The sequence below is a fragment of the Nematostella vectensis genome, chromosome 2 (assembly GCF_932526225.1).
Source record: "Nematostella vectensis chromosome 2, jaNemVect1.1, whole genome shotgun sequence".
Taxonomy (NCBI): Eukaryota; Metazoa; Cnidaria; class Anthozoa; order Actiniaria; family Edwardsiidae; genus Nematostella; species Nematostella vectensis.
The window spans coordinates 13,002,283-13,026,419 of NC_064035.1; the positions used below are offsets into that span (position 1 = coordinate 13,002,283).

At 38.7% G+C, this 24,137-nt stretch overlaps 2 protein-coding genes across 2 annotated transcripts; both read left to right on the forward strand.

Annotated features, from left to right (window-relative positions):
- The first annotated feature begins 15 nt into the window (after positions 1-15).
- On the forward strand, positions 16-6,477 carry LOC5521750 (solute carrier family 12 member 2). The gene is made up of 6 exons (XM_032367034.2): positions 16-625; positions 1,861-2,140; positions 2,516-3,228; positions 3,573-4,064; positions 4,423-4,726; positions 4,985-6,477. Exons 1-6 carry the CDS (start codon positions 188-190, stop codon positions 5,821-5,823), a joined length of 3,066 nt encoding a protein of 1,021 aa, XP_032222925.1. The 5' UTR covers positions 16-187; the 3' UTR covers positions 5,824-6,477.
- Positions 6,478-7,505: 1,028 nt separating this feature from the next.
- On the forward strand, positions 7,506-24,086 carry LOC5521645 (serine/threonine-protein phosphatase 5). The gene is made up of 22 exons (XM_048721183.1): positions 7,506-7,612; positions 7,695-7,733; positions 8,054-8,161; positions 9,311-9,385; positions 11,007-11,055; positions 12,206-12,439; positions 13,583-13,774; positions 13,889-14,058; positions 14,804-14,875; positions 15,154-15,295; positions 15,498-15,619; positions 16,058-16,123; positions 16,217-16,315; positions 17,342-17,447; positions 18,135-18,195; positions 18,290-18,371; positions 18,449-18,536; positions 19,092-19,132; positions 20,798-20,882; positions 21,287-21,380; positions 21,667-21,745; positions 23,400-24,086. The coding sequence occupies exons 1-22, from the start codon at positions 7,568-7,570 to the stop codon at positions 23,463-23,465; spliced, it is 2,115 nt and encodes a 704-aa protein (XP_048577140.1). The 5' UTR covers positions 7,506-7,567; the 3' UTR covers positions 23,466-24,086.
- Positions 24,087-24,137: the final 51 nt, after the last annotated feature.

Sequence of the window (24,137 nt, forward strand, 5' to 3'; positions counted from 1 at the left end):
GGGCAGGAATCGAAGCGAGTTCGGGAGCCCTGTGGATGACCGAACACGAAGCAAATGCCGGTCTACGCCGGTCTAGCCGGATAAAAATGCCGGTCTTACAAAAGGCGATCAGGCGTGCTAATTTCAACGTTTCCATCGGCTTTAGTTAACTGCCTTTTTAGCCCATCTTGCTGTTTGATGCCTTATTATGGCGGACGTCAAAAGTGAAACGAGTGAAGAACTTGAAAGCGCTGACTCCGTGAAGTGTCCCAATAAAGAAAGCTCTTTGAATGCATCCGAAGAAGAAAGAGAAAGCAACGAGATGGGCGAAGCTAAGGATAGTGACGATGGCCGAACCCCGCGATTTTTAGTCCGGAAAGTCAAATTCAACCCAGAATCGCCTACCTTGAATATGGGCGATCAAACGACTCCGCCGAATGAAAATTTCTCTGACGCGGATCAAACAAGCCTTGGGGCAGAAACTCCGTCACACGAAAACTTCACCATGGGCTATGCAACAAATGAGGCTTTACCAATGACGGTTTACTATAGAAATACCAACTCCTTAGGACCAGGAAACAAGATGCAACGACCAACACTACAGGAGCTCAGGAAAGGCCTTGAAAACTATGAACCATTAGTAGGGGTAGGTGTCTCTTTGCATTTATTTTGGAGTTGCTTTTTGACCCCAACAACTAATCTGAGAGATGGTGTGGTACAGTAATTGTGATCAAAAGTTGCGAAAATGGGATGTGATTATTTATTATGGGCTTCTCTCTCAGTCTTATCATCACTTGATGGAAAAGAGAGAAAAACCAATCCAGAGATTATTCTTTTTGTTTCAATTAATTAATTTTTGCTACATGAAGACATACAAAGAATACAAAAACATTCAATAAATTACATGCAAATGGCTAGGTACAGTTACAAAGTTACTTGTGCAATTTGTTGTGTCTTTTACCTTTTTAACAAGCAGTTTCTTGGGTATAAGAATTAATAGATATATTCTTATATCCCAGGGCCGTAGCAGGGGGTGGGGCACTGGGGGCATATGCCCCCCCCCCCAAATATATTTTAAATTATCAGGGAATGACCAGAAGTTGCATGGCCGTGCCCCCCCCCCCCCAATATTTTCTTAATGTTTCTGTATTGTGCCCTCCCAATCTTACATGGCTTTAGAATGGAAAGATTCACACACAAATATTTGATATTTGTCTAGCTGACATAATATTGGCCAATTGATTAAAACACACTTGAAGAAAAGCAAAACAAATTATTGCTAGCTAAAAAAAATAAATACATAAGAGTTTAAATATTCTAGCATCAACATCTACTTTTGATTTTTAATTGATAAATTCTGTATTTTTACATTCCAAAAAAATTGGGATAGAGGCGACACACCCACCCACCCCTTAGCCAATTTTTTGAATGCCCATCCATATATATGGAAAGAACTTGAGAGCATATAATGTAATATTTCCACTTTTTATTTTATATTTTTGCACAATATTTACAAAAAAATACAATTTCCCTCACTTTTTCTTTTTTTTTTTTTTTTAAGTTATAAGATCCCTTAATCTATTATGAGTTAAAATCTCCATGGAATTTTGTTTTTATATTCAAACATTAAATCAACACAGGTAATAAAGAGTTGCTTTTTTGTTTTTCTCATTTCATGCTTAAAGTAAATATTGAAATATATTGCTTAAACAATTAATGCAAATTCGATTAATGAATGTACTCTTCATTTTCTTTACTTAATAGAGACCCAAAACTTTAATTGTGTAGGCAAAAACATAGCTGAAACAACATTTTTTAGATTGCTAGTTAAAGTCAGATTTGATTCCTGGAAAAAAAAAACTCTTGCTTTTTCCTTTTTAGCCACTGATGCAAGAAAACATGGAAGTCAATGATGTAGCAGGGAGCGACGAAATTAGGTCCAGTAATGCTGCTACAGCGCCAAAGTTTGGCTGGATTAAAGGAGTATTCTTTGGTTGCCTTCTTAATATTTGGGGAGTTATGTTGTACTTGCGACTTTCCTGGGTGGTAGGGCAGGCAGGAATTGGTCTGGCGACAGTCATTATCATGCTTTCTGCAGTAGTAACTACTGTCACAACTCTTTCAATGTCAGCCATCTGCACTAATGGAGAAGTTAAAGGAGGTAAGTATGGATATAATAATTATATCAGCTAAAAAGTATTAGATGATTCCATTCAATGAATACAAAAGAAAGAAATACAGGTGCCTCTGCCTTATTTTTCCAAGGGTGGGTCAGTGGGCCCAGGGCTCCTTTTAAAATTGGCAAAGCCAGTGGGCAAAGTCAATAATGGGTGCAAACCTTCAAGAAAGAAGGGCCTGATTAATTGCCAGCTCTTGGATTTTCAAGCATTATAACTTTTAAGATTTAAGTACAATCTCTGAAAGGAGAGTGGGCAGGGTAAGTGGGCAACAGTTTGTTTTACTCCCACTGGATCTGCCCTTCAACTTCCCCCTTGGCCTCACTCCTATCTGATGAATATTTTTCCCCTTGTTTTAGGTGGAGCATACTATCTAATCTCTCGCAGCCTTGGTCCAGAGTTTGGTGGCTCTATTGGTATTATATTTTCTATAGCGAGTGCTGTAGCAGTGGCAATGTATGTTGTTGGGTTTGCAGAGACTGTGCGGGATTTACTCAAAGAAAATGGTGCTCTTATTGTTGATGAGGTGAATGATGTTCGCATCATTGGGCTTATCACCATTGTGTTCATATTGGCCGTCGCTTTGGTTGGGCTAAAGTGGGTAGTCCGCACTCAGGTTATCCTTTTGGCAGTACTGATCATTTCAATCTTAGATGTCATCATAGGAACTTTCATTGGTCCACAAAATGCCTCTAGCAAAGCACAAGGCTTCCTAGGCTATCAAGATGGCGTCTTTCAGACTAACTTCATGCCTGACTTTCGAGGAGAAGGTTTCTTCTCAGTTTTTGCAATCTTTTTTCCAGCAGCAACAGGTATCCTTGCTGGTGTGAATATCTCTGGTGATTTGAAGAATCCTCACACGGCTGTACCAAAGGGCACATTACTCGCAATTCTTGTCAGTAGTCTTGTCTATATTGTATTAGCGTGGTTAATAGGAGCTACATATGCAAGAGATGCTACAGGTCTTGTAATGTCTGTGGCTGTGGTAAATGGATCAAGTCAGAGTAATGTCACATCTATACCAACCTGTGATACAATGAAATGCCTGTTTGGACTTTATTTTGATAACCAGGTAAGAAAAAGACAAAAAAGGGTGCTTTTACTAGACAATGACTCTTGAGATACTAAAAGATGTTGTCTCACTTATTCATTGATATACTACAACTTAATATTTTGTGTTTCTTTTATTTTTCTATGTGACATTTTATTTAATATTGCGGATGACAGCGGTTGCTTTTTTGCAACCTCATGTTAATTTATTTCCCTGATTCCACCATGCCTAAGCAGACCACCTAGATATTCTACAGCTTGACTGTAGTTTTACATTCATACAGAAATCTATTTTTCCTTTTCAATTATGGGGCGGCCATTTCTGTGAAGATACTTTTATTGACCACCTTATTTTTTTCCTTCCAGGCGATGCAAAAGGCTTCAGGGTGGGGCCCAATTGTGACCGCCGGTATCTTTGCGTCCACCCTCTCTTCCGCCATAGCAAGCATTGTCGGCGCTCCTAAAACCTTCCAAGCCGTGTGCAAGGACAAGCTTTTTCCCAAGATAGATTACTTTGGAGTTGGCTATGGTCCTGGTAATGAACCAAAACGCGGATACGTCCTTGCGTTTCTCATCGCGTGTGCCTTTACCGCCATAGGGGACCTGAATGCCATCGCCCCCATTATCTCCAACTTCTTCCTCATTGTCTATGCGCTCATCAACTACGCGACATTCGTCGCCTCCTTGGGTCGTTCTCCGGGATGGAGACCCTCGTTTAGATTCTACAACATGTGGGTGTCGCTGATAGGGGCTCTCCTTTGTGTAGCTATCATGTTTCTGATCAACTGGTGGGCCGCTCTGGTGACGATTATGATCGTGGTTGGGTTGTATAAGTTTGTGGACTACAGAAAGCCTAATGTGAGTACTAATGTTATGCCACTTTTTTTATTCTGTTATTGTTTTTCTCTCCGGTGCATAGCTATCTGTACCGCTAAAACGTACCCAAAAATGGCCGCATAACATAACAATAGAGACGTGTTTGAAAAAAAAAAGCCTTTTGCAGTACTTGGACGTATCACGAAAAAGTTCTAGTTTCGCCTCTGTCTTCAGACTTTTCTGAACTCCAATTTTGACCTGCGTTTGATGAATAAGGACCTTAAGCAAGGATGACGGCGACTGCTAGGACAATGAAATCGAAAGAGATTCGTTCGCGTTTGTCAACGTTCCCGTCTTCTTTGTTAAGGTGCCTAATATAAAAACCGAACCTTTTTCTCAGGTGAATTGGGGGTCATCTGGACAAGCCAACACCTACATGAGCGCGCTTAGATTCACGACCCTTCTCGACACCCATGAGGAACATGTCAAAAACTTCCGGCCGCAGTGCTTGGTCCTGAGTGGTCGTCCGGCAGAGCGTCCGGATCTGATGTACATCGCGTCTCAGCTTACCAAGAACTCTGGTCTGATGATGTATGGTAACGTGTGCAGGCAGAAATTTGACAAGATCAGTGACGACGAAGAGAGGGAGGACGCTAAGTGGTTAAAAGAGCACAAGATCAAGGCCTTTAGGGCAACCACCACAGGTAAGTAGAGTATAAGGGGCACTGAGATCAACGCTAGTAGAACTATCCTACCCCTTCGACAAATCCCGAATCTGCACCCTTCCTGCTTCTAAAAATGTTGTATTTGCGCCCCTTCGATAAATCCTGTATCAGTTTCATAATGTTTCTGTCGTACAGGGCGCCAATGGACAAGTAAGTAAGAATGAATAAAGCGATAGAAGTTAGCTCTGTAGGCGGTCTGACTTAGTCATTTTACCGTATGTCATTTTACATTTTCAGCGCACTCTCTCCGAACCGGGGTCCAGGCAATGCTTCATCTCACCGGGCTCGGTAAAATGAAACCCAACACACTTGTGCTCGGCTTCAAAAACGACTGGCAGATCGCTCCCTTGGCCGACCTCGAGGGCTACTTTGGCGTAATCAACGACGCCTTCCAGATGGACTTCGGCGTTGCTATACTCCGAATTGGCAAGGAGACAATCGAATTTGACGAAGTCTCTCTGACTGACTCCATCTGTAACGAAGACGAGTTCAAGCGCCCAGAACCGGTCGCCGAACCGCTACAGAAACCTGAACAGGAGTTAGCGTTCGAGGGAAAGCAGCGCGGAACGATCGACGTGTGGTGGTTGTACGACGATGGAGGTCTGACGATACTGTTACCATATCTCCTGACCCTGCATCGGCTTTGGCGCAGCTGCGACCTCAGGCTCTTCTACTTGGACATCCGGTCCAAACACGCGATCAAGGCGGACCAGCTCAAGATGGCGAACCTCATGAAGAAATTCCGTATTCAAGTGAGTAGCGTGGTGCAGGTCCCCGGTGCTAACACCGCTCCTTCTGGGGAGAGCCTTGACGCGTTCCGCGCACTCCCTGTAGGGCGTGAGCTAGACGATGGACCAATTGATGACAAGAAAGTTCTTCGCACCATAAGGATAGGCGAACTTGTGCGCAAACGCTCCAATAATGCCAAGCTGGTTGTCATCTCACTTCCGGTCCCGGTTGCGGAAATGACGACACCGCTAATGTACATGAGCTGGCTAGAGATGCTGTCGAAAGATCTTCCGCCCGTACTTCTTGTACGAGGAAACCAGAGAAGTGTCCTGACGTTTTATTCTTAGAAAGGGTTTGTAAAAATGATAGAAAGATATTTGTATGTTAAGGCAGAGTAAGTGTTTGAAAGTGAAGACAGCATTTGGGCAGGATGGTGTTTATCTTTCCGGCCTTACCCTCGTGGCTAGCGAACTTGCGACGTCTCAAGCTCGCTGACCACTAAGGACGTTCGAGGTTCTGGAACCAGGGTATCTTTCCCTCATCAGAGGTGATAACTAACGTTTTCTTTCACGATAATGCCCAGGGAACCATTCCCTGCTAACAGAGGACTTTTTTTCTTGTGTAGCTCTGTTAGCAGGGAGAGAGAACCAGTATTCGTTTTAAAATGTATCCTAATCACCGAGTATGAAGATTATGGGGGGTCAGGGTAATTATAATACAGTAATCAAAATATTATTTTATCGACCACCGATTTAGGGCCATGGCACCCATATGGCAAGTAACGTATAAATGTTGGTTTCCAAGAAATGGAACTAAAATGGGTGCTATCGCCTTGAATGTGGATAATAATTAACACTATTTATAAGATGTATTTGCTTTAACTATAAATATCTTTTTGTGCAGCACCGTGATATGCAGTGTATGTATTAGTATTATTCCAAACTAAATTCAGGTTGGAACTGTTGTAGTGACCTTTAAAGAATAAAAATCAGATCAAGTGAGATCGAGAAAATGTACACCAAACAAGGTGTTTCCCAAGAAGGAAATACTTTTATGTTGGTACTCCAAAGCCTACGTCACACTAGGCGATACGATTGAATTTCAATCGCCGGCTGAAAAATGCCAAGATCTTTTCAATTTAGCGGCGGCCGATCCGCCGATTTCGGATTTGTCCGATTCGCCGATATCGGATTTGTCCGATTCGCCGATATCGGATTTGTCCGATTTGCCGATATCGGATTTGTCCGATCCGCCGATATCGGATTTGTCCGATCCGCCGATATCGGATTTGTCCGATCCGCCGATATCGGATTTGTCCGATTCGCCGATATCGGATTTGTCCGATCCGCCGATATCGGATTTGTCCGATACGGATGATCAAATTCGCTGGCGAACACCGGGAAGTGAAATCGCCTAGCAGCAGCAGCGGATATGGGGGGGGGGGGGGGGGGGGGGGGGGGGGGGGGTAGGGGGTTTCCCCCGCTACCTTTTGGCTGCCAGAAAGCCATATGTAATTAAAAAATCACCCCCTCCCCTCTTTGTCACTGAGCCAAACTCCCCCTTTAGCCAAAAGCTAGATCCGCTCCTGCCTAGTGTGTCGTAGACGTTAGCTGTCTATTTTCATGTTTTCAGGGAACAAAAAACGCACAAAGAAATGGGTCGGGGTCTAGGGCATGCAGAGGAATGCTTTTTGGGGCATCTTTTTCACGCAAAAATTTTCTTTAGCAGCCCCAAAAGGGTCGGGGAGCCTTCTAAAGCCTCCCTCTTTGTCAGCTACTGTTTTCCTCACGTTACTTTTGCTTGGAAAACGTTTTTGCTATTCTGGATACCATCTATAAAAAAAAACCAACAAAGCTTTTTTGCGTACACTTGATTGACGGGAGAGTCGGAGCCCCTTATGCTCTGCGCTGAGAAAAAAATGCTTTAAATTACACAAGTTTCGGCGCGCGAACAATACAACTAGTTTTGCCGAACTTCAAGGACATTACTTATGCAAATAAGCACCGTGGGCTCAGCCTCAGTAGCGTCGGTTGTTGAACACGTGCGCGGTCACGAGGCAGCAAACTGCGAAGCGTTCGCCAAGAAACTAACATGAGCGACGAAGAAAAGGAGGTCGACGTTGAAAGCGGCGACGATGTAAGTTCTGTTATCTAAGAGAACGATCGCAAGGGTGGCTAAGATTAAATAGATTCGATTCTGCGGTTCTAATTCGTTTCAGGACACGGCAGAAGGGGGGACAACCGAATTTCTTAACCAGGTAATACAATGTTTTGGTGTCAAATTCAGCGACAAATTTGTGCACATGGCTTGAAACAGAAAAGCACGTGTTACATTTTTTTCGGTATTTTTTGTCAACCAAAAATGTGTTACTAAAACAAGGTATACCTTTTGCGTTTTTCGATTAGGATTTATTTTAAGTTTGAGGGTTTTTGAGCGAGAATCGCGCTTGTTTTCGCTTCGATCGCAGCGAGTCACGCCATGAAGTTATTGCTCCTGAATTTTTAATGACTTCTCCTGGTCCATGTAGTTAGAATAAGTTGCCCTGCTATCTGTTGAATCTGATGTTCCCCATTCTAGGCCGACAAAAGAGCCCATCATAACGCTTTAGAGAGAAAGCGAAGGGACCATATTAAAGACAGTTTCTCCCATCTTCGGGACTCAATACCTTCTTTACAAGGCGAAAAGGTATGTTTACACCAACCGCCACCCAGTCCAAGGTGAACCTAATGTGGTTGAGAAAATGTTATCCCAAACATTACCTGTCAAAACTTCTTCATGTAGATTTCTAAAGAAGCTTATTCCCTCTGCACCAAGGCGACTTCCACACTTGTCGGGGTTTGCCTTTTCTTGTCGGATAATTTTTTAAATTAGTGTTTCGTGCAAAGTACACACTACTTAGGTTGAGTAATGGGTAAATTTATGTTTTGTTAGTTTTCGGGACGGCTGTTGTCTGATAAATTTACATGCCGCTAAATATGTGGTTATGTTCATGATATATCCTTTTTATTGAGTTTATCGAAATATTAATCACAGATTACTTAGTTAGGGCATGTAGGAGTGGATATTGTTATGTGGATTTGTGTTTTGCTTGCAGCTGTTTTCGGGCATGCTTATACACGCTGATGTTAAACTGTATACACGATGTGCGTAATTTCTTTCACAAAGTTGGATGATTTCACTTAATCATAGGTGTGATTAAACAAGGATCACTAACATGTCCAAACACAGCCCTAAAAATTGTACATCAAATATAAGATGAAAAATATCTACTTGGAATTTGTTGTCTTCAACATATCTTGCTGTTTAACATGTGTTCTGTAGCGTATGACCTACAAGACATTTTAGTATTCAATTTAATAGTTAACCATATTTACTTGAATGAGCACCAAAATCAACTCTTTTATGATATGTACAGTATGTGTTTTGTTGATGATGTTGCAACTATCACACACCGAAAACCCAATACCATCAAGTATTCTCATTTATCATGGGTTTTAATAAAATTTTCAAATTAGCTAAACTAGTGATAGTTTTCATTGTTTGGAGATTGATGAAAGTTTTCACAGTCAACAGCATTCTGTGTACGTAGAGCTTTAAATAAAATACTACTGAGCCTGGGGTCTGTACTGAGAAATAAAAGCCTGCCCGTAGACTTTTTATAAAGAGGCCGCAAGCATAAATTTTTTATTATCCAGTTCACTTAACAGACAATCAGCATGCCCCAATTCACCAGAATGAGTTGCTGACATAATAAAGTATTATTTTAATTATTATTTAAAAAAATACATTATTATTTTAATTTCTATTATTGTTATCATTATCTTTTTTTCATAGGCTTCTAGGGCTCAAATTCTTAATAAAGCAACAGACTACATACAATTCATGAGACGGAAAAATCACTCTCATCAGGTAAGAGTAGCCAATGCTACCCATATTGATTCTGTTGTTATACACCAATGTTGATATTGTTGTTGTGCACACATGTTGATACTGTTGTTCTACGCACATATTGATACTGCTGTAATACATCCATGTTGATACTGTTGTTATACACCCATGTTGGTACTGTTGTTAATTCACCCATCTTGATACTGTTGTTATACACACATGTTGATACTGTTGTTCTATGCATATGTTGATACTGTTGTTCTATGCACATGTTGATACTGTTGTTACTCACCCATGTTGATACTGTTGTTTCTCACCCATGTTGGTACTGTTGTTCTACACACATGTTTATACTGTTGTTATACACCCATGTTTATACTGTTGTTATACACCCATGCTGTACTATTGTTTTATACCCATGTTGATACTGTTGTTATACACCCATTTTGATACAATTATTATACACCCATGCTGTACTATTGTTCTATACCCATGTTGATACTGTTGTTATACTTCCATGTTGATTCTGTTGTTATACACCCAAATTGATTCTGTTGTTATATTTCCATGTTGATACTGTTGTTATACACCCAAATTGATCCCGTTGTTATACTCCCATGTTGATACTGTTGTTATACACCCATGTTGATTCCGTTGTTATATACCCATGTTGATTCTGTTGTTATACACCCAAATTGATTTTGTTGTTATACACCCAAATTGATCCCGTTGTTATACTCCCATGTTGATACTGGTGTTATACACCCATGTTGATACTGTTGTTATACTCCCATGTTGATACTGTTGTTATACACCCATGTTGATACTGTTGTTATACTCCCATGTTGATACTGTTGTTATACTCCCATGTTGATTCTGTTGTTATACACCCAAATTGATTTTGTTGTTATACGCCCAAATTGATTCTGTTGTTATATTCCCATGTTGATACTGTTGTTATACACCCATGTTGATACTGTTGTTATACTCCCATGTTGATACTGTTGTTATACTCCCATGTTGATTCTGTTGTTATACACCCAAATTGATTTTGTTGTTATACACCGAAATTGATCCCGTTGTTATACTCCCATGTTGATACTGGTGTTATACACCCATGTTGATACTGTTGTTATATTTCCATGTTGATACTGTTGTTATACTCCCATGTTGATTCTGTTGTTTTATTTGGTTCAATGCCGTTGATACTGTTGTCGTAATGATATACAATATGCACAAATTTCTTGACTCTGATTGGCTAAGAGCAGTGCAATTTTCATGTAACACCAGTGCAAAAAGTTGTAATGCCAGAATCCATGAAAATTAGTATTTTCTTAAACCGTAGATACTGTATGATACTCTACACAATTTCCAAAAAAATTCCATAAAAATTCTAATATGGAAAGGAAAAGCCAGAAATAAGATAAAAATATGATTTCGATGCAAAAGTATTCAGTTTTCATAAATAACAATACTTTTTGAAAAAACTCACTTGTGCAAATAGATCTCGAATTGAACTCGAAATTGTATGATTACCCATTCTTATATACCCACATTGATATTGTTTTTATAAATACTGTGGTTATACACCCATGTTAATACCGTTGTTATAGGTTAATATTTTTATTGCCTTTTTCAACAGACTGACATAGATGATCTCAAAAGGCAAAACTTAATTTTAGATCAACAAGGTATGTACTGGGTTTAGATTAAGTCAGTACTTTCCCACTTACCTAAGGTAAAAAATGTTAAGCCAATCACACACCCCTGATTGTCAGCACTGCTTGGCTTCTATTTGCGTACATTGACATCTAGCATTGATAGCAAACCCCCAATTGAAACGTGTGAAATAATTGAATGATTGAACATGTGAGGTAATCAGTGTAGCTTTTTAAGCTTTGACAATCATTCTTTACTTATATTGTATATATAAAGTATACTACTTGTTGCTTGAAATATGACAGATAGAATAATTATATCCATATGAGAACCAGTCATTTTTATTGATTGATTTATGATTTAAAGTCCATATAACCTTTCAGATTTGATAGACTTTGCCATTTTTTTATATTTTTATCTTCCAAATGGTATGTGGTTCGTATGGACCCTATAAAACATGCGTTCGCACGAATAACTCAAATCTGTAATATTGAGGTATTTTGGTCAACCTTCGAAAATAAGGCCATGAACTGAAAGGCCCGGGTCCAGTCATTTGTGACGTAGATCGAGATGTCAACCAAATTACATGAAAAAAAACATAACGTCTTCTTAGTTATTGCTGAAGAACATTGTGTGTTTACAACTTTTCCCGTCATCTTTATATCTCGACCTGGAAGTGAAATGCTTATTTAACCTGCAAAATTTAGCAGATATTTTTAGTCTTTGAATTGTTTTTGCATTGTGCGCACGCACTGCATTCGCAATCAAGAATGGCGACCTTCTCACAAGCGCGCACTGTTTTTGAAACCTTCAACAAAACAATGTTTTCTTTTTTTGCATACAATTCTCGACTTTAAATTATTCTTCGCTTCATTGTGGGTAGCATTGAAATATAAAACAATTAGCCAATATTTTGTGGTATTGCAGTCTCTGAATTTTAACGGATTTAAAGGAAATACGTTGTTCTCAGATTTTCCCGCCAAAACTTGGAATTATTCACTCGATTCAATCTCCTTTCGCGCGGCCAGGAAAATTTTTTAAGATCTGTAGAAAATTCAAATTTCAATCATATTCAATTCTCTTTTCAGAATTTGAAAGTTTATCTATGCTTTGTTTTGGCTAGATTGATATAAGTGAAAGGTTTTAAGAACTTTAATCTATTTAGCTTTTCTTTATTTTCAGTCCGAGCACTGGAGAAAGCAAGGTCAACGGGTCAATTCAATGCAGCGGCCACTGCTGCCCTTCTCACATCTGACTCTCTTTTGAGTGCATCTCCTGGTTCAGATTTGCTGGACAGCCTTAAACAAGACACTACGTCTCCTCTTGATGCATTAAATATAAAATCAGAAAACAACAATACAGATTCAGCATCTGATGATGAATACCCCGCTAAAGTAAAGAGAAGAAAAAGGGATGGTTGAGAGATGGGGCTTTAAGGGGATTACATTTTTATGAAGTATTTTAGGTTTTGAATTGTTCTCTTTGACCTTTAAAAACTCATACTTATTTTTCAAATTTCTTCTCATTTAGTTTAAATCTATTTTTACACATTGTTGGTGAAGTCTCTTGATTATAATCGAAACACACTTACTACTGTAAAACACGAAATGTATATAAACTGATTTTTTGCTGTAGTGTTTTAAAGTATTTCTACTGTAGATTGTAAATCATTGTAACTGCTATGTTGGTGGATAAGTACCTTCAGGAAGGTCATTGGTTCACAAAGCATTCTTCGTATCATATAATTTATTTACTATCATAGGAAAATAAAATGGAAACTATAATGCCCATGTGTTTTGTTGGAAATGAGGCCAGCTTGCCCTCAATCGTTTAGCCTCATCTGTAGGCATTTTTTGGTGGGGGGGGGATGGGGTTGTTACTTGTCTAAAATGGTAGAATACCAGTACTTGCCTTTGGTATTAATTACAAGGTTTTGTAGTTTGAGGATCCACCACTACTATGTACTGCAATGAGAGCAGCCCAGGGGGGACTCTCCAGAAAAGTAAATGGGGGATTGTCCTATCTTTTAGGGTATCAAGTTTTGGCCAACTGCTATCCCTTAGGGGGTGATGTGGGATTTTTCCAATTTTGCTAGCTCCTAGGGTATAAAATGTGACCAACTGCTATTTCAAAAGTATATGACTTTTTTTGTCCAATTCTGTCATCTCTTGGGGTATAAAATTCGACCAATAGCTCTTCTTTTTTTTATTTTGCTATTTCTTAGTGTTGAAAATTCCTTCTACCACACCCAATTTGTCATCCCTTAGGGTAGCCTCTGGGCTACCAGCCCCAAAAAATTGAGGCACCCTTTTTATTTCCCTTATTATCACGCATCCTAACACAGCTTTTATAAGATTTTTGCAAGAAGAGAAAAAACTGGGAGCAATCGCCTGATTAAGAGTGAATCAAGGATTTCTCATGGGGGGAGGCCTGGGGTTTCAAGAGAGCAAAGGTGAACACTTTATGGCTCTGCAGGAGGATCTCCGGATCTCTATATGGGGAGCTTTTGTCAATCAATTCCGTCTTTTCGGTCACTGTTTACCACAAACAGCTAATACCTTTCCAAGACTGGTCGAGGCTTTCGGGTCTCCTGTGGCGGCACTCCGACAAATTGGGCACGAGCTCGTGATCTTGGCGCTTCAAGATCAAAGATGGCGGCTACAGTGGAAGTCAAAGAAGCCGATGTATATGTACTGTCATTGGAAAAAGAGGCAGAAGATTTAAAACTGAAAGCTAATGGATACTTCAAAGGTAGACTTTATTACCTGCGATATTGTAAGTGGCCCATGGCCATTGAAAATTATATTATGCTGGTCTGTAACAAAAGTTGACATGAAGTTATACTTACTCTGTTTAATTTTCTAGAAGGGAATTACAACTCCGCTATAACATTTTACACTCAAGCGATCGAGTTGAAAGCAGACGTTCCTGCGTACTATGGCAACCGGAGTTTTTGCTATCTTAAGACTGAGTATTATGGACTTGCTCTTGCGGATGCTAACAAAGCTATTCAGCTCGATCGGAAGTACATCAAGGTAAGATCATCTTTGTAATTGTTCTTGCACGTGAGCAAACACAATTAGTTATACTAGAAACGCAGTTGTAAATATGTATATATATATATAAAATGATGGCTGAAGGCTTTCATAGAAAGTGCTCAATACTCGAAAGTAGAGCGGTGTATAGTGTTGGTTTGAGAAAAATACAAACTACATAGGGGATTCCTAATCCCCTGATGAGTGGGCAACCACGAAACAGACCTGTAGGGAAACCTATGTAGTTTGTATTTTTCTCAAACCAACACTATATATATATATATATATATATATATATATATATATATATATATATATATATATATATATATATATGGCGGTAACAGATAGAGTTGAGACAAAACAGGCCCATACCCAGGGGGTGCAGGGTACCACCCCCCCCCCCCCCCCCACAACGGCCGAAGGTCCACATTTGGTTTCCAATGGACGTGCTATTTGTTGACAAAACTATAAAGCATAAGCTCTATGTACTCTTGTACATAGCCAAATCTGACGATAAACGTCCCGTGGAGATACTGCAAAGGCAAAAAAATCCCTTTTGTTCTATCTGGGATGGTTTTTGATACCAAATCAATTGGTCCCCCTCCCCTTCTCGGCCTGCTACTGGTGAATCTGGACAGGGTGTGGGAAAAAAACATGGGTACCATGGAATCTTGAATTCCTTGTTCCAATTCCCTTAAAATGCTTTATAAATTAATACTCAACTGTTCTAATCCATCTTCAGGGCTATTATCGGCGAGCAACTGCAAACATGGCATTAGGAAAGTTCAAACTAAGCCTAAAGGACTATGAAATGGTAATTAAAATCTATCTAACATTTAATCACAAAAGGTTTTTTAGTTAATTTTTAATTAATTTTTAATTTAAAACTGATGCTTAATTTTTATAACTTGATTCTTTTTGAAAAAAAAAATACAATTTGTGGTGTGTTGTCATTGGGGCTATAGTACCCTTGTTTTGCTCTGATATAAACTGGATAATTTGATTATGTATTTCTAAATGTAATTGCCTATTTTCAATCTTTATGCTCCCCATGCCTTTTTGCTTATAAGTAAATCTTGTTTGTTTTCCAAGGTTGTGAAATTTCATCCTAGTGATAAAGATGCAAAGGCAAAATATACTGAATGTAAAAAGATAGTACAAAGACAAGCATTTGAAAAGGCCATTGCGGCAGAAGAAAAATTAGTGTCTGACAGTATAGATGTTGATGCCATTGGTAAGTAGGGTACATGCCTTGGAAATAACCTGTTTCTGTTAAAAAAAAGGTAATTCAAGATTAGTATATAAGCTTTGGTGATACTGTCACCTGTTGCTGTAATTTAAGACAACCGTTGATGTTTTCGATTTGAGATGTTTGGAGATCTGAAACCATCTACAGTAACATGTCTAACTATTTCTGGTTTTGTTTTGTTCGTCAGTTGTTGAGAATGATTATGATGGACCTAGAATTGATGAAAATGGAATAACCAGTGAATTTATAAAGGAAATGATGGATAGATTTAAAGATCAGAAGAAAATACATAAGAAATATGCCTATATGGTAAGTGAGTATGCTGTGTCATATAAAAAACATATATATAACAAACCTATACATTACTATTGTAGACAATAGTATTTGGTAACATATGCGCTCACCATTATGACAGACTTGGATAACTGGTTATGTGCTTAACTAGTCTCCCAAGTCTTATGTGATTTATGGATTTGTGTTTTTCCTTGAAATCGTGTCTGGAAGAACTCCAACTACCAGCTCTTCAAAAATTTCTTTTGATTACATATAAAGCTTTCCAGAGACTAAGGATAGGGCCGAAACATTAGGATGTAAGACTATAGGAATGTTTATTTAAAGAATGATCACCGGGGTCCATATTGTACAGCCAATTAATGCAAACGAATTTGAATACTTTTAAACTACTTTTAAATTATTAAAATATCAAAATCTGTTGAGATTAACCTGTGATTCTTTTTTTGGGGGTAGATATTAAAGCAAGCAAAGGTTATGTTTGAAAAGATGCCATCTCTTATAGAGATTACTATACCCAAGGTAAGAATAATTTTATAATACCTCTTACACATAATTTCTGGGCTAATATTACAGTTTGTCAGGAATGTATATACTGTTTCTTTACTTTTGCAGGGTAAGACATTCACAGTTTGTGGAGATATTCATGGTCAGTTCTATGACTTGCTAAACATCTTCAAGCTCAATGGCCTTCCATCAAAAGAGAATCCTTATGTATCCTTCATGTGCTTTAGTTTGTCTCAGGATTTGCTACAGGCCATAGATAAATACCTGGAATTGTTCCCAGAATTTCTTTCTAAGCTCTCTCTTCTCTAGATCTTTTATCATTTATCTGTTTTTGAAATAGATAAAAAGTATGAGTTAGCTTCCATGTCAACCCTTTGGCAATGAGGTTAAAGTTCCATGGAAGGTGGGGTCACATCTAGCAGAGTGGTAGGGGGGTATGCTCACCTGCGCCACCACTAGAGCCAGAATTTTACAAAGGACATCTGAAAGGAAATTGTGCCAGCTCCTTAATGAATACAAGGAATGTCTGAGGGAAGTCTGAGGCTTGTCCTTCAAAGAAATTCTAACTATAGCCAAGCTGAGGTACCACTGTTGTGATTGAGCAGAAAGAGAAAAGATAATAGTCTCATCTAAATCTCAATCACAAGTGAAACATGTCAAACTCTTATTTGATTCATAAATAAAAATTCTAAGCCAGAATTGTACAACTTAGGCCATCATAAAGAGGCAAGCTTTCGTGACTGAAAAATTATGATGGCTATACAGTTAGAGCCTCAGTGTGACATAAATTACAGTGGGAGCACAGAAAGCGGGCTTGAACACTGTAAACATTTTGAAAAATAAGTTCCAGCCAATCAGGTTAGGGTGTTCCCACACTCAATCGACAGACAAAAAAGCTCTACACGTACAAGGTCAAATATACAACGTCCGGCGTTTCTCATTGGCTGAACTTTTTTTCAAAATGTTTACAGTGTTCAAGCATATTCTGATTGGTCAAAGTTGTTCAGCATGGCCCGCTTTCTTTGTCCTCACTGTAAATGAATATATATCAGCACAAATCCCTGCTTTGAATTGTAACAAATACCAAATGAATACCAAACTTGTCTGAAACTAAGGCGCCCACTGTATTAGGGACAATAGAATTTGAAACTTGGCTACTGTTAATAAGAAATATTTGTAATGTGGTTCAAGGATCAACTCAAATAGAATTTTATCCTTAACAGAACCCAACAGCTCTTCAATGGCGACTTTGTAGATCGGGGTTCATTCTCCTGTGAAGTAATATTTACACTTTTCAGCTTCAAGTTACTCTACCCAGAACACTTCTTTATGTCTAGAGGTAAATAAAAGATCAGGTCTGTAGCTGTGTTCCATGTAAATGAACATTCCCTAGGGCAAGAAACATTGGTCACTAATTTTTGGGTCTTTGTGGGGGAGCTCTTTTTAGTAAAGGGGCGCTATATTTGGGAGGCTGTGCTTATTTCACTTCAGCGGAAAATACCAGCTTCTGAATCTATTGAGAACAATACTTTATTTTAGATAAATGACATTTGAAGAAATTTGCGCTCATTTGGATTTAAAAGTTGTTATGTGAGAATGTCAATGCAAGGATTTACACTGTTTAAGTGGTGCTTTTGTTGAGGTTTTTCCAGGGGGAGGGGAGGGTGGGGCTTATACTAAAATTCCAGGTCCTGCTTATTGGGTGGGGGTACTTATTTAAAGGATGGTGCTTATTTGAGTCATTATGGTATACCTCAGTTAAGTCACAGCCTCAGCTCAATTTATTTTTACCTATTTCTTCATCCAGATGTTTATTTGGATTGAAGCACCCCTTGGTGAAAATATATTACTTTTTTAACTTTTAAGCAGCCAATTGACCTAAGTTCCAGAAGTGGGCTCTTGGTACAGGTAGACTAGATAGTAAATAGATTATGTTTTTGGCCAACCTTAAATTTTGCTTTTATGAGTGAAAGTTCCTCCAAATTGCTGGGTTATGGTACTAATGACAGTGCATTTTTGTTTAAAGGAAATCATGAAAGTAGTTCCATGAATCAGATGTACGGATTTGATGGAGAAGTGAAAGCTAAATATCCTTTTTAACTTTGGGCATGTGTTGATTGTATTGGTTTCTTGTCTTCATTGTCTATTTGTCCAAGGTTTTCATTCCTTAACACATCCCACATACACCTCTGATATGGTAGATCTTTTTACTGAGGTGTACAACTGGTTACCACTTTGTCACCTCATCAACAAGAAAGCGCTGGTACCATGTCTCTTATTTTCTTACTCATCCATTTATATATATCCAGTAGATTTTAATCTTAGCCTTGTTATTACCAGGTTATGCATGGAGGTCTGTTTAGCACTGATGGCATTAAGCTGGATGACTTAAGAACTATCTCTAGAAACAAACAGCCTCCTTCAGAAGGTACAGTAGGATTATTAAAATAATTGAAGGATTTAAAATGGTACTTCTGTATCATGATCTCTAATATATTAACATGTGTATTATGAATTTAAAAACATTGAACCAGCAAACCACTCAGGGAATCCATGTAGTGTCGTAACTTGCAGTGGTTTATGGGTATCGAGGAAACTTTAAAAAAAACATAACCACTAACAAATCCTGACTTGAAAATCTTTGGTTTGTCTTAGGGTTGTTTCCTTCCTCATTGTTTCAGGGACCTTAACTGAATGTCAATGTAATTGGCTTTTAAGATTTTTAAAATTGTTTGATTTAGGTTCTCTTTCATCATTTTTTTTTGTGTTTGGCTTACAAGCTTCAATTGATCACCATCTCAGCATCAAGTTTTTATGTTCAAGTTCTTTTTTATGATGTTGCAGTAAAAAAGGTATTATATGGTAAAAAAATATTTTGTACTTTGTGCCAGATATCGTAATGCCCATCCCAGAACTTGTAGCACACTCGGTGAAACCCAAAGATACAAGGAATATTGATTTTTGTTGTCATTTTTCCCACTAGGTCCCATGTGTGATTTGTTATGGTCAGACCCCCAGCCACAGGTAGGGTGCGCCTGCCACTAACCCAGAGAAAGCTTTATTTAAGGTCTCGGTAAAGGTAAACGACGTGTCCGCGGAAAAAAATATTGTCTCGCCGCAATTTTCACTACATGTACAAACTGTATAACAAATAAAAGATTGAATTATCTCCTGCAAGTTTTATTTTTCCAATAGCTAATTCCGTGTTTAAGTTTTGAGGCCTCAAACTCAGAAGTATGGAGTTTACTCTTGAGCGTAATGCACCATCGCGTTATTGCGCATGTACTTGCACGTAATTGCATCTCAATGACAGGTAGATGATCTACCAAAGTGTGTGAGGACTTTTTGTTATTTGACACTGTCAACAAAATATCACGAATGAAAGTTGGAACTCTCATTTCTGGCGAAATTTGGACACAAAAAGTGCTATAAAAGCGATCTTCAGTCGAAAATTTGAAGGCGATATCTTAAAACCCGTCGCGAGGTTACGCCCGACAAGCTCGAGTTCTATCCTCAAAATAATACGCTAGAAAAGTCAAAGATTTTGGCGTGAATTCACGGTCAACAGGTCACGGGAAACAGCAAAGGCCCATTTTAGCCGTCTTAGAATGCGATTTATGGAGAACTTTTTTTTTTGGAAAAATAAAGTTTAAGAACTATTGATACAGTTTTTACAAAAACAACAAAAACAAACAGTGGTGTCAAATTTACCTTTACCAAGACCTTAAAAAGTAATAATAACCAACCTGTTGCCAAAAAGATTTAATTCCCTCACAGGCCTTTCTTGGGACACAACGATCACCCAATGCATTTTTTTTGCAACTTCAAGAGAACTTGATTTTTTTAAATAAATTGAAAAATTCTTATCAAACATCATCAAGATCATCAAATAATAATGCTCGTTTATTTCAACCGTTTGCAGTTCTTTTACAACTGAATTACCGGTGGGGTCAGCTAACTACAAAATACATTACACCATACATAATTCATAATAACATTAAATCCCCAGCATATTGCGCTGAGACGAATTTGGAAAAACGGTCCGTGCGACCCGGAACCACACTATGTGCGCGCTTAGATCTTAGGGAGTATGGCGAATTGGAGGATATAAGTCTGCTTGACACTAGGGGGTATAAGACGCTCCCCTGTTTGATATTGCTTATGAATTTTCTGCACACATTGTGACGCCGCGCCTCTAAAGAAGACAAGCATGCGCGTTCGAGGGCGTCCTCGTAGCTAAGGCCACTACCGAAAATTATTCCTAGAGATCTTTTTTGAATTCTTTCTAAGGCAGCACATAGGTATTGCGGAAGGTTGGAAAAGACAACGCAGGCATACTCTAAGATGGACCTTATAAGAGAACAGTATACAGACACTAAATCCCTTTCTGAGACACCACATGATTTTAGTTTTCTGAGTGCATAGAGACGACGGTTTGACTTTTTGATCACATAGTCACAGTGCGATGACCAACTAAGGTCCGAAGAGATATACACACCGAGAAGCTTGAAACTGGTGACTGACTCAATAACGGAACCGCCGACCGCTATTGGTTGGCACTGAGAACTATTGTACTGTAAAAAATCAACCCGCATCTCCTTGCACTTACTAGGATTTAACAGCATGTTATTATTTTGTGCGAATCCAGTTGACATATATTGTCTAACGAAAAAGTTATGCTATTTTCAGCCTGGCCGATCTGCAAGCAAACGAGGAGTCGGGATCCAATTTGGTCCAGACATTACTGAAAAGTTCTGTAAGGACAATGGCCTTGGTAAGATTTGCAGTAACCACATCCTTGTCCTATAACCAATTGTTTTGTTATACCATTTCAAGAGCTTGACCACATTTACTCGAAAAAAAAAAAACCCTGAAATTGATTATTACCTGCCAAGAAACGTCCATATCCAAGTTTTGTGTGCCGTTATAGATAAACTATTAAGCAATGACCATTGGTAAATTTTAGCTCTGTTTTCCTCGTTGAATCACAACACTTATTCAAAGTGTTAGATGTATGTTTGAGACATCGACAATTTGATGGCATGTTTGCCTTGGTGAAATTGAATAAGCTTTGGAACTTATTTGAATAAGCTTTGGAACTTATTCGGTTGTCTGATGAATTGCCAGTCTAGGGTGTCTAGATTCGCCTAGTTATTTATGTCAAGCTTTTCTCTGCAGAACTGATCATACGAAGTCACGAAGTTAAACCAGAAGGCTACGAGGTTATGCACGATGGAAAGTGCATCACAATATTTTCTGCGCCTAACTATTGGTATGTATACTTTATATTACATACACCACTTTGCGCACCCGCTTGCATTTTGACATACCTATTTGGGTGGTTCCCCAAGACGAGGTTTCAGTTTAGGTACATCTGTTGTTATAAAAAAAATAATAATTTGGTGTAAAACATTTATTTCGATTGAACAAGGGTACGTTGGGTTAGAGTAAAAAAAACATTATCTCATCAAATACCTCTAAAATGTGTAGTTATGGCTAATTCAAAGCAAGCTAACAAAATGTTGCACAAGCTCAAGCGATGTAATGCTGTCTTTTAGTGACCAAATGGGAAATAAAGGAGCGTTTATCACAATGGGTGACGACCTTAAGCCCAAGTTCACAACTTACGAGGCTGTGGTAAGTATGGATCACAGTTGGCTCTGCTGGGACACGGATCTATTCTATGCAGAATTCATCACATGGATCCGTGGGATAGGTATTCGGTATACCTTCTTGATGGCCATTTTTTTTCAAGTGATCTTGTGAGCTTTAATACCAATGTAGAGCCCACAAATGTAATAACTACCCACAAATGTAATAACTACCCACAAATGTAATAGCAAGTTGCCCACAAATGTAATAAACCCACAAACAAGTTACCCACAAATGTAATAAACCCACAAATGTGATAACAAGTTACCCACAAAAGTGATAACATGGAAGGGGGCTGTTAAAGACAGGTCTACCACCTACTTGCTGAGGACATTGAGCCCAAAAATATATGTCAACGAACCTTCTTGTCCTTTGGGTTCGGTCTATTTTCACAAATAACAGACAACAATGCTCACCCTAAATGGCGTACGGCTTCCCTTGAATTCGGTTTAAAAGAAGCCAATTGCAGTGTAAGTTTCTTACTACATTCGAAAAGACCAGTTAAAAAGTATAACAGATAATCACAAATTTGCTTCAATACCCACCGTAAAACCGTAAATGCCGTGATTTTCCCTTTTGCAAAAAGTGGCCACAAACATCTTATAGTATCCATCCATATATGAGGACGCATTTTCTATTAAAGTGGAGACGAAAGAGGGACTACAACTCGTAATCTCGATATTTATTTGCCATGGCAAGCCAGGGGACCGTACTAGGATAAATAAAGCATGAATCTGATTGGCGCAGTATGGTGGTCTGACTGGCGAAACAGAAAAGCTATTGGAAACGGGATTATTTCCTTGTAGATTAATTGTTTACTCTAAGTATTCGATATATTAATCGTGATGAGTTTGCAGTGAAGAGTAACTAAAGCTTACGACGATAAACGTCACCATAGCAACGCATGACATTTTTTTTTCACTTTGTATATATTCTAGAATAGCCGACAAAGAATTTACTAATTCTTGTAGTCCAAAAAAAAAATAATAAACACTAGCAGCATGCTCACATCGGCAAAACGTGATTTCACTAATTAATGACAAAAATCGCTAAATAACTAGTTGACAGCAGTGAACTACATGCTAATTGGTCAAACAAACAAGATTGTCCATATGAAATTGATGCCATAAACAGCAAATTAGATTTGATAGATAATGTTATGACAACAGCCGTGTATTCGAAGCAAACTCCGCTTTTAGGCAGTGTCTAAATCTCTACTGAGACATTATTAAATTTGTGTGTAACTTTTTATTACATTTGTGGTTTTATTACACTTGTGGGCACTACACCATTTCTGTATCGCAATATTTTCATGTGCACTCGGCAAAGAAATCTCACAATTTAAGTTATGTGAAAGAGCGAGTATTTGTAAAGGCGGGGAAACTCTGGTTTAAATATGAGACCCTCCTAAAAATCTGATCCCCATACTACCCAGAATATCGAGTCTAAAATGACGTGACTGAAGAAATTCTAACACGAGGTATAATGTTGAGCCTCAAACAATATCCTGGAAATATTCAGTTATTGTAATGCCACCTCTTTTACTCTTTGCTACCACCTCATTATCAGAGCGCAAGCTTGCACATGGTCCCTGCCCGGTGGACTGATTGAATCACAAATAAATTGTTTTCTTTTGTAGCCCCATCCAGACGTGAAGCCAATGGCGTACTCCAACTCACTGATGCAGATGTTTGGCTTTATGTGAAGCAGTTAATTATTCCAACTCGCGACCGCAGATATTTGCCTTCATGTGAACAAGGATCCTACATTGGTCGAAATACGAGGAAATGTCCACATTATGGGCAAAACAAGACCCTTAATGAGTATACGCATTCTACCGACACAGATAGAAGATGGTCAAAAGGGTCGTTCTGTAACATTTTCCCAGTATTTTGATGTTGGCCCCTCAACCTGGCTACATCTCTGTTATGTATGATTTTTACTGGCTGTGTAACCTAGGGACTGTTTGGCAGCGTGGCAGAGTTTGAAGATTCTGGGCGCGAAAGCGAGGCCTTTGTATGCGAACTTTGTCTGCGGCCTTTTTGCACATTTCAGAAACATTTTTGTTTTACAATAAAGCCTGAGGCGAAACACGGTTAAAAGAAGATGGGGTAGCCTGGTTTAAAAAAGAGCTCCAAATACTTGCTAGAAAGCTGTAAATAAACCCAGACAATAGCCTCGCTTTCGCGCTCAGATTTCATCATCTGGAAAACGCCCTATATCATCTGGAAAATGTTGATTAAGGTTATACTGTTAGGCACTTGTATCTTTACACTTGAATACTTTTTACCGCTGTGATTCATAATATAAATTTCCTCGTGGTCAAGGTGTCTCTAGTGAGCTTTTTATCATGGAAAGGGTCCCAATACCTAGATAT